At 42.4% G+C, this 16,520-nt stretch overlaps 1 protein-coding gene across 2 annotated transcripts in view; it reads left to right on the top strand.

The window, feature by feature from the left end:
* zgc:152951 (uncharacterized protein LOC569013 homolog) overlaps window positions 1-16,520 on the top strand; it is a 44,106-nt gene that overhangs the window by 23,472 nt on the left and 4,114 nt on the right. For both annotated transcript variants that reach the window (XM_067993154.1, XM_067993153.1), the window contains exons 5-9: window positions 3,592-3,759; window positions 6,712-6,785; window positions 7,103-7,300; window positions 14,337-14,474; window positions 15,605-15,694. In XM_067993154.1, the coding sequence (XP_067849255.1) occupies window positions 3,592-3,759; window positions 6,712-6,785; window positions 7,103-7,300; window positions 14,337-14,474; window positions 15,605-15,694 (668 nt within the window). The remainder of the gene's footprint in view (window positions 1-3,591; window positions 3,760-6,711; window positions 6,786-7,102; window positions 7,301-14,336; window positions 14,475-15,604; window positions 15,695-16,520) is intronic.

Below are 16,520 nucleotides of genomic sequence, written 5' to 3'. Positions count from 1 at the left end.
GGTAGAATGTTTTAAAAAATTAAACTTAGTGATGTTAAAATTGCAGCCTTTCAAAATGGATTGCTTTTTGTGGGATTTATCTTTCAGCAAATTGGTGTGGTAAAGTTACTTATTTCTGTGAATGAGAAAAGCAGAACACTTGATTTAATTGCCATCCATAGATTTAATGTATAAAGTGCTATGTGCAAGACTTCTATTAATAGATACATAGTAAGGACATAGATTATTACTGGTTAAAATTTAATACTTTGATACTTCATATTTTTTCCCTTATGAGAATATTGCTTTAGTTTGAATGAATAAACAAGATTTATTTTTTAATGTTTACAGTTTTTATAAAATGTCACAAGGACTGCAGGGACTTTTTACTCCCAGTTAGGAAACTGGTGGGTTTAGAACATTGTTGTTTTCCTCTGGGACCTGGGTTTGAATCAAATCAGACTGAAATGAAAGGCTTCTCTCTCAAACCCAGTTGTAGATAAGGATGGCTGGAATGTGAAGTGATAAAATTCACACATGAAGTGTTCGGTTGAGGTTAGCTTCAGAGATACTGCTGGAACAGAGTAGTAAGGAATCTTACAACACCAACAATTTTATTTTAAAATAATTTTAAAATAAAATTGTTGGACTATAACCTGGTGTTATAAGATTCCTTACATTTGTCCACCCCAGTCTATCACCGGCATCTCCACATCATGGGAACAGAGTAGAGAAGGCTTTTACTCTGCATTTAGCTATGCTGGATCTGAAATGGGAATGCTTCACCCTATAAGTGACAACTATGGAATGGTGTTCCATTTCCCAGCACTCTCATTCCGTTTTCTTGCCAAATGCAAAATATTCTGCATCAGTCTGAAAACATAAATAAGTGATAGTGGTGTCAATGCTGAGCTATGAACATCATTCACAGGGGTCCCCTTGATTAACTGAAGCATGTGCTTGCCATTTGTTCCTTCAAGAAATGAGTTCTGAAGGAACCCTTCAAATACAGATTTCCAAGTGAATAAAGGGGGAATAAAAACAGACATAGAACAAATCTAAAGGAAGTTTTAGGTACAAAGATCGAGTTCAATGTAGTGTTTGAAAGGGAAAAAAGTGAATCAGCTGCTAAGATTCCAGACTTGGGCAAGGCCGACTTCAATGGGATGAGACAGAGACTGTCCACAGTAAACTGGGCAAATCTGTTAATGGGTAAAATGACTGATGATCGGTGGGAAATGTTTAAAGAAACATTTAACGTGATACAGAATCAGTTTATACCCCTGAGGGGCAAGTACTCTACGTGCCAAAAAATACAGCCATGGACAACTAAAGAGGTAAGGGACAGTATAAGACATAAGGAAAGGGCATACAAAAAGGCAAAAAATGGCACAGATCCTGGCGAAAGGGAAAGATACAAAGATCAACAAAGGGGCACAAAACAGATAGTAAGAGCTACAAAAAGAGAGTATGAAAAGAAACTCGCAAGGGATATCAAAACCAATATGAAGAACTTTAATAGTTATATTAGGAAAAAGAGGGTGGTCAGGAGCAGTGTTGGCCCCTTAAAAACTGAAAGTGGGGATATTGTCATTGACAATGGGGAAATGGCGGACATGTTGAATAATTACTTTGCGTCAGTATTTACAGTAGAAAAAGAGGATAGCATGCTGGAAATCCCAAGAAAACTTCTATTGAATCGGGGACAGGGACTCGATTAAAATTAACATAAGTAAAGCAACAGTAATGAAGAAAATAATAGCACTAAAGAGTGACAAATCCCCAGGACCAGATGGTTTCCATCCCAGGGTTTTAAAGGAAGTAGGTGAGCACATTGCAGATGCCCTAACTATAATCTTTCAAAGTTCTCTAGATTCAGGAACTGTCCCTCTAGATTGGAAAATTGCACATGTCACTCTGCTTTTTAAGAAAGGAGAGAGAGGGAAACTGGGGAATTATAGACCAGTTAGCCTAACATCTATTGTGGGGAAAATGCTGGAGTCTATAATTAAGGATAGGGTGACTGAACGCCTCGAGAATTTTCAGTTAATCAGAGAGAGGCAACATGGATTTGTGAAAGGTAGGTCGTGCCTGACAAACCTGATTGAATTTTTTGAAGAGGTGACTAAAGTAGTGGACAGGGGAATGTCAATGGATGTTATTTATATGGACTTCCAGAAGGCATTTGATAAGGTCCCACATAAGAGACTGTTAGCTAAGATAGAAGCCCATGGAATCGAGGGAAAAGTACGGACTTGGTTAGGAAGTTGGCTGAGCGAAAGGCGACAGAGAGTAGGGATAATGGGTAGGTACTCACATTGGCAGGATGTGACTAGTGGAGTCCCGCAGGGATCTGTCTTGGGGCCTCAATTATTCACAATATTTATTAACGACTTAGATGAAGGCATAGAAAGTCTCATATCTAAGTTTGCCGATGACACAAAGATTGGTGGCATTGTAAGCAGTGTAGATGAAAACATAAAATTACAAAGCGATATTGATAGATTAGGTGAATGGGCAAAACTGTGGCAAATGGAATTCAATGTAGACAAATGTGAGGTCATCCACTTTGGATCAAGAAAGGATAGAACAGGGTACCTTCTAAATGGTAAAAAGTTAAAAACAGTGAATGTCCAAAGGGATTTAGGGGTTCAGGTACATAGATCATTGAAGTGTCATGAACAGGTGCAGAAAATAATCAAGAAGGCAAATGGAACGCTGGCCTTTATATCTAGAGTACTTGAGTACAAGGGGGCAGAAGTTATGCTGCAGCTATGCAAAACTTGGAGTACTGTGAGCAGTTCTGGGCACCGCACCTTCGGAAGGACATATTGGCCTTGGAGGGAGTGCAGCGTAGGTTTACTAGAATGATACCCAGACTTCAAGGGTTAAGTTACGAGGAGAGATTACACAAATTGGGGTTGTATTCTCTAGAGTTTCGAAGGTTAAGGGGTGATCTGATCGAAGTTTATAAGATATTAAGGGAACAGATAGGGTGGATAGAGAGAAACTATTTCCGCTGGTTGGGGATTTTAGGAGTAGGGGGCACAGTCTAAAAATTAGAGCCAGACCTTTCAGGAGCGAGATTAGAAAACATTTCTACACACAAAGGGTTGTAGAAGTTTGGAACTCTCTTCCGCAAAGGGCAATTGATACTAGCTCAATTGCTAAATTTAATTCTGAGATAGATAGCTTTTTGGCAACCAAAGGTATTAAGGGATATGGGTCAAAGGCAGGTATATGGAGTTAGATCACAGATCAGCCATGATCTTATCAAATGGCGGAGCAGGCACGAGGGGCTGAATGGCCTACTCCTGTTCCTAAGTTCCTAAGTTTTTATTTCAAGAACAAATGGGTAAAGGGAATTTCTTTCTCCCCATAGCGGACCAAGCCCTTATTATTTATAAAGGAAAACATACAACTTTAGAACTTGAGCTGGTGTATTGGTGCCTAATGTGCCCCACACAGGAGAGTGGTAGGAAAAACAGAACTCACCATTTTTAAGCAAAAATACTACTATAGTCCTTGAATAGTTATGTGTTGTTTGGATTATTAAACATTTCTATAACAAATACTTCATATCTTTTGCTCATTGATCTTTATTTAATCTAGACAAAACTGAAGCAATTGAAATGGCAAAAGATTTGACAACCAGAAAGTTTTTAAATCCTTTGAGTGGAAAAGGATTTGACGACAGCGATGCCTTGTACAGATTGGTAGAGCACGACTCTGCTTCAGCATTAAACTCTGGAGTTACAGCAGAATATGGCACTGTTTCAGGTATGTAATGTTTTGTACCTCTTTTACTGATGTCTAGTGGAGGATTCACCACACAGAGTGTCTAACTGAGGTGGATAACATTTAAAATAAGTTGGTTACTGTCAATAAGTTTGAGCATCTTTTTCTTCAGCTCACATTTTTTTTAAGATCTATTTAAATTTTCAACTTCAAACTTACCGTCAACTATTGCATCCACATTTCCCACCTTTTTCTTCAACCATTGCCACCATCCATGACCAATAGTAAGACACACTGTAAGGAAAGTAAATTGGAAGCAGTCTGCAGTATCCAATTTTGAGAGTGGGTGGAATATTTAATCAGACTAGATGATGTGTACCTCATGATGAATTCTTAAAGTGATTCAGTAATACTTTGCAAGACCACCTTCAAGTATTTTAAAATTCATTGGTACCTCTGCATTATTTCTAATATAAATGAAACTTTCATGTAATTTAAATGTGGACCTATTCTGAGGGAACTGGGAAGTGCAGTTAGTTAGCAGAGTCCTAGGTTTGAATCCAAACGAGGCTGATGGGATGAGTGTCCTCTTTGTTAGCTGTAAGGTTACTACTTGAGATGACTTTGAGTAGTCTCAGCTAACTTACTTGTTGGTGTGGACAATAAAAATCCATAATTTGGATTAAATTGGCAGTTTTACTGAGAGGCCATCAGGGCGGTTAATGTAAAAGGGGAAAAATTCAAATTGCTAGAGCAGGATATGCTGTTCTGATGTTGGATTAAAGTGTCCTATTAGGACAACTTTTCTGTTGAATATCCGACACTGAAATACTTTATTCTGACATTGGGTATCTAAAATGGAGAAGGTTTGTGTGAAGAGCGGGGTGTTCCATTTTAATCCTTAAAATGAAAAAAGTGCTGTATTCAGCAAATCTAAATGACTTATGGCATATTATGTCTGTAAAGTACTGGTAACTGCAAGGAAATGTACAAACCTCACCTGGTCTGTTAATTCCAATTTGTTTAGACAAAAGGTTCATCTGAGCTATTTTTATGACACCGTGACAAAACACTTGGTTCAAATTACTATAGTTTCAGACTGAAATGTGGAACCACCATTTAAGGCTATAATTTTTTTCTTCTTTGAGTTGGGTTTAAGTTCCTAACCATCTGTTTGGTGTTTGAAGCACTAGCACTTGGGAGCTTTTAAATGTTTTCCTTTTCTTGTAGTAATAATAATGTGTATCTGTTGCTGAGTGTACCAGAAAATTGGGGTAATGAGCTCTGGCAGCTGCTTCAGAAGCTAATTGGATATTTATTTTGAAGAATTTTTTTTAATACGCTCCCCTGGACAATGTACAGATCAGGGAGATCCCAAGGTTCAGTCCCTGGTCAGGATTCTTGTTATGTTGGTTGGTTGCATACAATCATATCAGTTTTTGGTAACTTATTCTCCACCTCTTGGTGCATTGGTGTTTCTTCTCTCCTTTCTCTCAACGGGCCCTTTAGAGAATGCCGAAAGAGACGCAAGAGTAGCTGTTGGCTTATCCAAGCAAAATTCAAGCCTGGGACAGCAGCTGGAGAGCAGGAAGGCACAGCAAAGACGGGTTCGGGTAGGGATTTGGCGGGGCAAAATATCCAAGAGGGGAGAAATGAAAGGCGTCATGTCTGGGTGACAGGAAGGGGAGAAGACAGGAAAGAAGGGGCCACCTTCCTCTCCTCCTTTTAAGATCCTCCTTAAAGTCCACCTCTGACCAAGCTTTTGTTCACCCCTCTTAATATCTTATTTTTGGCTCAGCATCCATTCATTTCTGATTATGCCTTTGTGAAATGCTTTGAGATGTTTTTCTACATTAAAGGCACCAAATCGATGCAACTTGTTGCTTGCACACTCAGTCCTGTTCAGAATTCTCCGTGTGTCCATTCAGTTTCTCGTTTGCTGCTGTTCACATCAATGATAATTTTTGGTGGTGGTTCTCCTCCTCTATCATTTGTCCAGTCTCTTCCATCCCACTCCTACCCCTGCCTTTCTTCAGTCATGTCTGCTTCCATTTCTGGATATACTGCGTCCTCGGTCAGTCTGATCACTTGACTTGGTTGTATTGTAAATTGGTAGATTTAGCAATATACTGTATTGTGATGATACATGCTGAGGGGAGACTGGGAAAAGACGATCAGGCTTCCTCTGTTTAAGTTGAGCTATGCTATGTTCAAATGTAGCTTCTTGGCTTTGTGGAATCAGCTAATTGTTGTGCTTTAAAAAGAGAAAGATTTTTAAAAAGTACATTGTGAAAGAAAGATCCGGAAGTGCATTGCGTCAGTGTTCTAATGCTGTCTACCAGGAAGTTGTAGACCATGGCAATTTCCCAAGAATGACACTTCCCCACAGAGAGGATGAGTGATCAAGTAATGTTCAGCACATCCAGGTGCTCTCTCATAGCAGCCAGTTGGAGGAACCGATAGAGCTTCAGAAGTAAAATGAATTGTGGGGAAAAGTGGGAAATAAACAGACCAAAAAGCGAGGGAAAAAAAAGTGATAATAAAGAAAACACAAAAGGGAATTGAATTATAAATTTGAAATAAAGAATTCATTAACAGAAAAAAACCCTGCAAATGCTGGAAACGTGCAACAGGTCCATCAGTAGCTGAAGAGAAAAGACAGATTAATTTTTTGGGGTGTAGACCCTTTGCAAGAATAAATTAAGGGATTACCCAAAGCGTAGGACGATCTTTGGAGGAATTATGGTCGCACAATGCATTGGTGCACTAACACATTGTACTGTGGAGTGATATGCTGCAGAAACGTGGCATCTATTCACCACATGGTGATTTTCTGCACCATTGCAGTGAGGTGTCAAGTAGGAGCAAAAATTCGGTGTACATATTACAAAGTGAAGCTCTCCCTACACCCCCACCCCTCAAAAAAAAAATAGCCTAACACTTTCTCATGTTCATTTTTAATATTAACCTGTTCAATAATCTGTCATACTTTAGCTGCTGGACATTCTGAAGTTATGAGAGACTTAATTTTGAAGCTGTTCTCAGAACACATTACACCTGATGGCAAGGTTAGTCCATGTTTTTTCCAGGAAAGTTTCCGTATATCTGTTCTTCACTAATTCTCTACATTTTTCAGTTTACACTTACATGCTCACCTCTGTATCCCAATTATGCTAATATAAATTTTAAAAAGTTAAATGCCTAATTAAGTTTTAGTACTTGAATATATTTCTAGTAATTACCTCATGAATAGCTTGAACCCATTTAGTTTGATTTCAGAGGCAACTACTAAACAAAGGTTTCTCTGTCCAGATTTGATCTCCAGGTTGCTGAAGTAACAATGGGCAGATTAATAAATAACACTTTCACTTTTTTTTTATTGTAGTTGGTAGATTACAAATCTATGAGGAAGAGTACAATTTTTGAGACGTATTGTCAACTTGCAACACAGCTACAGCGCTTGGATCTTGAGAATCTCACTAGGGAAGAGAAGCTAGCATTCTTCATCAATGTGTATAATGCATTAGTGATTCATGGAATTATTACACAAGGATCACCAAAAAACATGTGGCAGAGATATAAAGTAAGATGTCAAACATGCAATTCTCCCCCCTTATTGTTTAGAGGGATAATAACTTGCACATATAACACTTTTAACATAAAGTGGCTTTCACATCAGAGCTGGGGTAGGGAGATAAGCTAAGTGATATGGCTCGTGCACATTTGAAGAGGTTAGTTTTTATGTAGTGTTATGAAGGTAGAGAGAGATGTAGCTAGGTGGAGGATTGAGAAGATCAGTTCAAAGGGCAGGAAAAGATGGCCGATTGTCCATCACTGATTGTGAAGTAGAGAGATTGTACCTAGACCAGAATATACACTAAGTGGTAAAACTTTAAAAGTAGTAAAGGAGCAGAGAACTATGGTTTTGGACACTCAAATCTTTGTTGATGAACCTATATATTAAAAAAAAGATGGGATTTTAGGCTTTATGAATAGAATACCCCATAAGCAAAAAGATAATGGGTGACCTACAGTAGGAAGGATGTCAAGGCCATGGAGAGGGTATAGAAGAGAATCACTACATTGATACTGGGCATGAGAGGCTTTAGTTAAGAGGTGAGACTAGAGAAACTGGGGTTTTTCTCCTTAGAACAGAGAAGAATAAGTGGAGATCTGATAGAGGTGTTCGAAACTACCGTATGAAGGATTTTGTTCCACTGGTCAATGAGCTGATTACTAGAGGGCATACGTTTAAGATAGTCACTAATAGGACGAAGGGAGAGATGAGAAGAATTTTTTTTTATGGGGAGTGTTAGGACGTGGAATGCCCTACCTGAAACATGATGTGGAGATGCCGGTGATGGACTGGGGTGGACAAATGTAAGGAATCTTACAACACCAGGTTATAGTCCAACAGTTTTATTTGAAAATCACAAGCTTTCGGAGATTATCTCCTTCGTCAGGTGAGTGAGTGAAAGGTTCTCAAATCGCATATCTTATATTAGGCCAGGACACAATCACACCAATCAAAGGTGTCGTTGGTGTTCAGACAGGTTAGCCACGGAAAATAGTACTGAATACACAATGGGTCAGATTACAAAGCCAGAGAGAGAAAGAGACCCGAAAGGCAGAGAGAGAGAGAATGTCCAGTTGTATTAAAAACAGATAACTTTTTTTTTCTCCTGCTGGTGGGGTTACGTGTAGCGTGACATGAACCCAAGATCCCGGTTGAGGCCGTCCTCATGGGTGTGGAACTTGGCTATCAATTTCTGCTTGACGATTTTGCGTTGTCGTGTGTCTCGAAGGCTGCCTTGTAGAACGCTTACCTGAAGATCGGTGGCTGAATGTCCTTGACTGCTAAAGTGTTCCCCGACTGGGAGGGAACCCTCCTGTCTCGCAATTGTTGCGCTGTGTCCGTTCATCCGTTGTCGCAGTGTCTGCATGGTCTCACCAATGTACCATGCTCCAGGGCATCGTTTCCTGCAACGTATGAGGTAGACAACGTTGGCCGAGTCACAGGAGTATGAACCATGTACCTGGTGGGTGGTGTCCTCTCGTGTGATGGTGGTATCTGTGTCGATGATCTGGCATGTCTTGCAGAGGTTGCCGTGGCAGGGTTGTGTGGTGTCGCGGACGCTGTTCTCCTGAAAGCTGGGTAATTTGCTGCGAACGATGGTCTGTTTGAGGTTGGGTGGCTGTTTGAAGGCGAGTAGTGGAGGCGTGGGGATGGCCTTAGCGAGGCGTTCGTCGTCGTCTATGACATATTGAAGGCTGCGGAGAACATGGCGTAGTTTCTCCACTCCGGGGAAGTACTGGACGACGAAGGGTACTGTTGGTTGCGTCCCATGTTTGTCTTCTGAGGAGGTCTATGCGATTTTTCGCTGTGGCCCGTCGGAACTGTCGATCGACGAGTCGAGCGTCATATCCCGTTCTTACGGGGGCGTCTTTCAGCGTCTGTAGGTGTCCATCGCGTTCCTCCTCGTCTGAGCAGATCCTGTGTATTCGTAGGGCCTGTCCATAGGGGATGGCCTCTTTGACGTGGTTAGGGTAGAAGCTGGAAAAGTGGAGCATCGTGAGGTTGTCCGTGGGCTTGCGGTAGAGTGAGGTGCTGAGGTGCCTGTCTTTGATGGAGATTTGTGTGTCCAAGAAAGAAACCAATACTGAGGAGTAGTCCATGGTGAGTTTGATGGTGGGATGGAACTTGTTGATGTTATCGTGTAGTCTCTTCAGTGATTCTTCGCCGTGGGTCCATAGGAAGAAAATGCCGTCGATGTATCTGGTGTGTAGCGTTGGTTGGAGGTCCTGTGCAGTGAAGAAGTCGTGCTCGAACTTGTGCATGAAAATGTTGGCGTATTGGGGTGCAAATTTGGTCCCCATGGCTGTTCCGTGTGTTTGGGTAAAGAACTGGTTATCGAAGGTGAAGACATTGTGATCCAGGATGAAGCGGATGAGTTGTAGGATGGCGTCTGGAGATTGGCTGTTGTTGGTGTTGAGTACTGAGGCTGTTGCAGCGATGCCGTCATCGTGGGGGATACTGGTGTAGAGTGCCGAGACGTCCATCGTGGTGAGAAGTGTTCCTGGTTCAACTGGTCCGTGGGTGCTGAGTTTTTGTAGGAAGTCTGTAGTGTCGCAACAGAAGCTGGGGGTTCCCTGTACGATGGGTTTCAGGATGCCCTCGACGTATCCAGAGAGGTGTTCTCACAGGGTTCCGTTGCCAGATACGATGGGACGTCCGGGTGTGTTGGCTTTGTGTATCTTTGGGAGGCAGTAGAAGTCTCCCACGCGGGGAGTACGTGGGATGAGAGCACGTAGGATGCTTTGAAGGTCTGGATCGAAGGTCTTGATCAGTTTGTTGAGCTGGTGAGTGTGTTCTTTGGTCGGATCTGCGGGTAACCGTCTGTAGTGTTCCTGGCTGTCCAGTTGTCGGTATGCTTCTTTGCAATAGTCCGTTCTGTTCTGTATGACGATGGCTCCTCCTTTGTCCGCTGGTTTGATGACTATGTTGCAGTTGGTCTTGAGAGCGTTGTACTCGGGTGACATTCTGGACTGTCTTGTGAGTGTGGCTGATGAATCTGGCGTTGACGCATCTCGTGACAGCTTGAGCATACATGTCAAGCTTAGGGCAGCGACCCTCCGGAGGAGTCCAGTTTGACTCTTTCTTCTTCGGTTGCTGTACCACGGATCCCTCTGTCTGCTGTTCCGGATCGTTGATTGTCTCATTGGGTTCACTGCTGAAATCTTGGGATTTGTGAAAGAATTCCCGGAGTCTCATTCTCCTAATGAATTCCTCTGTGTCCGCTGCGAGACCGATGGGGTTCATTTTGGTGGTGGGGCAGAAATTGAGCCCTCGGCTGAGAACTTCGATTTCGTCTGGTTGAAGGGTGTGGTCGGACAAATTGGCGATAGACTTCCCTGTGGTTGTTCTCCAAGGCGGCCTTCGAGACACACGACAACGCAAAATCGTCGAGCAGAAATTGATAGCCAAGTTCTGCACCCATGAGGACGGCCTCAACCGAGATCTTGGGTTCATGTCACGCTACACGTAACCCCACCAGCAGGAAAAAAAGTTATCTGTTTTTCATACAACTGGACATTCTCTCTCTCTCTCTCTCTCTGCCTTTCGGGTCTCTTTCTCTCTCTGGCTTTGTAACCTGACCCACTGTGTATTCAGTACTGTTTTCCGTGGCTAACCTGTCTGAAAACCAACGACACCTTTGATTGGTGTGATCGTGTCCCAGCCTAATATAAGATATGCGATTTGAGAACCTTTCACTCACTCACCTGACGAAGGAGATAATCTCCGAAAGCTTGTGATTTTAAAATAAAACTGTTGGACTATAACCTGGTGTTGCAAGATTCCTTACATCTACCTGAAACAGAGATGGAAGCAGAATCCATGTAGCTTTTAAAAGGGATAAATATTTGAAAAAGAAATGGGGACGGGGGAGGGGAATGGAGTTAATTTGATAGCTCTTTCAAAGAAGTGGTACAGACATAATGCTGTAAAATTCCAAGATTTTTTCTCCATTATTCAACTGCCCTCTCTCCTCTAAGTTCACTGCCCTCCTATCCTCCCTTAATCTCTCCCTCCATATAAACTCCCCCACCCATATTCACGGCCATTCCCTCGACCTTGTCATCTCACGTGGCTTCTCTACTCCCACCGTGTCAATCACAGATAAGGCCACCTCTGATCACTTCCTTGTATCCCTCTCCACCCATTGCCTCTCCCAACCCCACTTCCTTTTGTGTTCACCCCGCGAATAAACACTCCCCCAAGTCACTTACAACGGCACTTTCAAATTCCCAACTGTCTGGCCTTTGGCACTCCATTCACCACAACATTTCTGCAGCTACCGATCTGCTCAATCACACCCTCCACCTTTGATTTTCTTGTCCCCATTAAAACCATTACTCCCTCTTTTATCCTGGTCATTCCTCCTTGTATGGCCCTCATCTTCACTCCCTTAAAGCCAAGGGACACAGACTTGAACATTTATGGCAGACAACTGATTTAGCCATTCATCGCCAGATCTGGCTGGACCACATAAAACACTATCAGGTCCTGCGCTCCTCTGCCAAAACTGATTATTCTTAAAGCTTCTCTGCCCCAGTATCAGCCTGAGTCAGAAGGGACTTGAGCACAAAATCGAGGCTGACATTCCAGTGCAGTCCTGAGGAAGTGCTGCAAAGCTAGAGGTGCCGTCTTTCGGATGAGACGTTAAACCGAGGCTCTGTCTGCCCTCGCTGGTGGACGTAAAGGATCCCACGGCACTATTTTGAAGACGAATAAGGGAGTTCTCCCTGGTGTCCTGGCCAACACCTAAAAAAGATTCTCTGGACGTTATCATATTGCTGTTTGTGGGACCTTGCTGCATGCAAATTGGCTGCCACGTTTCCCACATTACAACAGTGACTACACTTTACAAAGTACTCCATTGGCTCTAAAGCGCTTTGGGATGTCCTGAGGTCATGAAAGGCATTATATAAAGGCAAGTTCTTCCATTCTTTGACTACAAACAGCCTTCTTAAACCCCTTCCCCCTGCCTCCTCCATCCTCACCCCCAATAACAAGTGCGAGGAGCTCATGGACTTCTTTATCACTAAGATGGAGACCATCCATTCAGCTGCCTCTGCCACTTCCCTCCCTTCCCCTGGTCCACCAAGCCAAACTTCCCCTAAGGTTCCCCACCGCCCTAGCCCTGAACTCACATCTTTCTCTAGTTTCTCTCCTATCTCCCCTTGTGCCCTTTCCGAGCTGATCTTGACCATGAGACCCACCTCCTGATCCCTCCACCCTATTCCCACCAAACTGCAGACTACCTAACTTCCCTTCCTGGCCACCATGTTAGCTTCAAAACTGCTGTCATCCTCCCCCCGCTCCTCAAAAAACCCACTCTTGACCCCTCATTCCTTGCAAACTACCGCCCCATCTCCAACCTCCCCTTCCTCTCAAGTCCTTGAACGTGTTGTCACCTCCCAAATCTGTGCCTATCTTTCCCGCAACTCCATGTTTGAACCCCTCCAATCAGGTTTCTGCCCCTGCCACAGTACTGAAACGGCCCTTATCAAAGTCACAAATGACATCCTATGTGACTGTGACCGTGGTAAACTATCCTTCCTCATCCTTCTCGACCTGTCTGCAGCCTTTGATACTGTTGACCACACCATCCTCCTCCAACACCTCTCCTCCGTCATCCAGCTGGGTGGGACTGCCCTCGCCTGGTTCCATTCCTATCTATCCAGTCGTAGCCAGAGAATCACCGGCAATGGCTTCTCTTCCCACTTCGTTAACTCTGGAGTCCCCCAAGGATCTATCTTTGGCCCCCTCCTATTTCTCATCGACATGCTTCCCCTCGGCGACATCATCCAAAAACACGTCAAGTTCGACATGTACACTGACAACACCTCCCTCGACCCCTCCACTTTCTCTGATTTGTCACACTGCTTGTCCAGCACCTGAGCAAAAATTTCTTCCAACTAAATATTGGGAAGACCGAAGCCATTGTTTTCGGTCCCCGCCGCAAACTCCGTTCCCTAGCCACCGACTCCATCCCACTTCCTGGCTACTGTCTGAGGCTGAACCAGACCGCTCGTAACCTTGGCATCCTATCTGACCCTGAGATGAGTTTCTGACCACGTATCCGCTCCATTAACAAGACCGCCTACTTCCACCTCCGTAACATCGCCCTTCTCCGCCCCTGCTTCAGCTCATCTGCTGCTGAAACCCTCGTCTATGCCTTTGTTACCTCTAGACTTGACTATTCCAATGCCGTCCTGGCCAGCCTTCCATCTTCCATAAACTTGAGCTCTTCCCAAAACTCTGCTGACCGTATCCTAACTTGCACCAAGTCTTGTTCACCCATCACCCCTGCGCTCACTGGCCTACATTGGCTCTCGGTCCAGAAGCGCCTAAATTTTAAAATTCTTATCCTTGTTTTCAAATCCCTCCATGGCCTCGCCCCTTCCTATCTCTAACCTCCTCCAGCCCCAACCCTCCGAGATCTCTGCACTCCTCCAATTCTTGCCTCTTGCGCATCCCCGATTTTAATCATTCCACCGTTGGTGGCTGTGCCTTCAGCTGCTTAGGCGCTAAGCTCTAGAATTCCCTCCCTAAACCTTTCCTCCTTTAAGACGTTTCTTAAAACCTACCTCTTTGACCAAACTTTTGGTCACCTGTCCTAATATCTCCTTTACATGACTTAATGTCAAATTTTATTTGGTAACGCTCCTGTGAAGCCTTGGGACATTTTATATATTTTGTTGCAGTCTTCCTCAGTATTAACTATACCCTCCAATCTTCATGTTTCTAAGTCAAAAACCGTGTAACCAGACTTCTTAAATGCTCATTAGATATGGAAATTTGTGATATTAACTTATTTGTAAAAAAATTATAAAATGCTCACAGAATGCAGTTGCCTTATTCACGATGTAAAAGTGTAACATTTCTCGTACCATCTTCTGTTGTCTTCTGAGCGAAAATGTTGAACTGATCTAATGCAACACAGCAAACAAGACTGAATCGTCATTTATATTGAAGTATGGCTATAAATATGATTGATTTATTTGCTATGGTATAAAAGAAACCTCCTCTGAACTTCATTTTGTACCTTTTTTAGTTTTTTAATTCTGTAAGTTACGTGATCGGTGCAGAAGTCTTTACGCTGCAAGATATTGAAAATGGTGTACTTCGTGGAAACCGAAAAGGCCTCGCTCAGATAATGAAACCGTTCTCGAAGGGTGATCCACGCCTTAAGGTCAATTGTTGTTTGTCTCTACCTGTGCACTGCTGAGTGTATATATAGACAAGATAATTCTATGGGTAATTCCCAGCATAGATAATTACCCTTGGACTTCTGCATATTGGTGGAAAAACAAATTGCCTTTCGATTGAGGGTATACTTCTATTCCTTTTTCTTCCCAAAACGTGTTACCTCAAACTTATAAGACCAATGATGGGCTGATTGTCTACTCCACAGAATGGCAGTGTGGGAAACCCTGGCAGGATATCATAGCAACATGTGCATTCACCCTGCCTGAGATGCAACTTTCTAAGTTCAATCGAATCCTGTCAGCAAAGATTTCTTTCAAACTAAAAATCAAAAAAAATGTCTAGCAACCTGAGAATTAGCTAAACCTGCCCAATATAGCCAAGTGAATTCAAATGTCTAAGCTGAATGTTTGGTTGGGGGCAGAGGGTAATCTTACTTGAACCATTGGGCTGATCCAACTAAATTTTCAGATTACTTAAATTAATATTTTAAATAACAGTGAGGAGCCGTCAGGAATTTTTTTGTAAAGATGAATTACACAGGAAATTAATCTTAATCTGAGGCATTGTCTAATGTATTTACATATGACCTAATTGACCACTGAAATAATGGTTCTCCTACATTCTACTGTAAAATTCAAGTAATCCATAAATATACTAGTATCAGCCTTGTCCTGTTCTCTAAACCAAACCCTGCATACAATCACTACATCAACTTGTAATAATTAGCTCAAATTTTTGGTATTTTTTTCATTTTGTCTTCCCCATTTCCAAACCTGTTTTAAGCTGACTTCTATAGGACTCCATGCTTTCATAGAAATCATCTGTTTGACTAATAAATGTAATATCACATCAGATACTGCAAGTAGTGCTTTGAGCTTAACTTGTTTCACTGTTTTAAAAATGCAAAGTTTAATAGCTCAGGTAACCTGAAAATCCTGAATGGTAACAATATAAATCTTTTAGAATCCAAATCAAACAGAATTGATGATGTAGGGCATATAATTTGAGAATGCAAATGTTAGAATTTACATCTCATCATTGTATATTTGTCACACATTTCAGGTGATGTGTTTCAAATTTTTTTTAAGTGTGACTCCAGCTTTAATCTTTCAGGCTGCACTGGGGGAAGTGGAACCACTTATTCATTTTGCTCTAAACTGTGGAGTCCTAAGTTGCCCTCCAATCAAGACCTACACTGCCAAGGTTTGTTTCTATTACCATTTTAAAGCACTGTTCAAATATTTGTTGCGTCACTTACTGTTGTCACCTTCCCTTCCCTTCATTTAGGATCAGTTTTCAGAATTACCTCTTTTGCAGTGGAATTTTAAACCTCGCAACTGCCTAATTTTCAGTAATGCATTCTCTTTTTCTATCATTTGATATTAGAATCCTGCTTTAATATTTTAAATCTGGTCAGGATGGAAAGCCGCAAGAAAATAAACTTGCTGGCCATAATGAAGGTAGTAGCAAGGCAAATTGAGTGACCCAATAGAAGAAACAAAGTCCACTAACTAACTTGAATTGGAAAGCTCACAAACACAAAAAGCAGAATTAGAAAATGGCTCACGTGTTGCAATGTAACAAAAGAGTTTGAAGATTGCTCGCAGAATGTTCAGGTAGTATTTAAATCCTATCTCAATGTAAAAAAAATCTAGAATTTACCAGAAGTTTGCCTATGCAATTCTTGTTCTATGTTAAGTTAGCTGATCTCAGCCAGGAAACAATGGGGTGCACTACAATTGGCCTTTATGGCCCAGAGTTAGGGAGAGGCAAGATAAGCCAGGGTTAGCTAGTGATCACTGCAGAGAGTGCACGTATCCAGGCATTGACTGAGGCTAGAATTGGGCTTGGTTATTTTGCCCTCCACAATTGAATGGCCTTCTGACATTCACTGGGCGCACACATGAAGTACTGGCCACAAGGGTGAGGTACTGGAGGATTTCTGGAACCCGACCCAGGTACAAGTCAAGGCCTTTGAGAAAATTGGGGGTGGTGGGGGTGTGGGAAGGGGAGAAGATGCAGAACTTGG

The sequence above is a fragment of the Heptranchias perlo genome, chromosome 11, assembly GCF_035084215.1.
Source record: "Heptranchias perlo isolate sHepPer1 chromosome 11, sHepPer1.hap1, whole genome shotgun sequence".
NCBI classification, from domain to species: domain Eukaryota; kingdom Metazoa; phylum Chordata; class Chondrichthyes; order Hexanchiformes; family Hexanchidae; genus Heptranchias; species Heptranchias perlo.
This window is presented reverse-complemented; position numbering and strand designations above follow the sequence as displayed.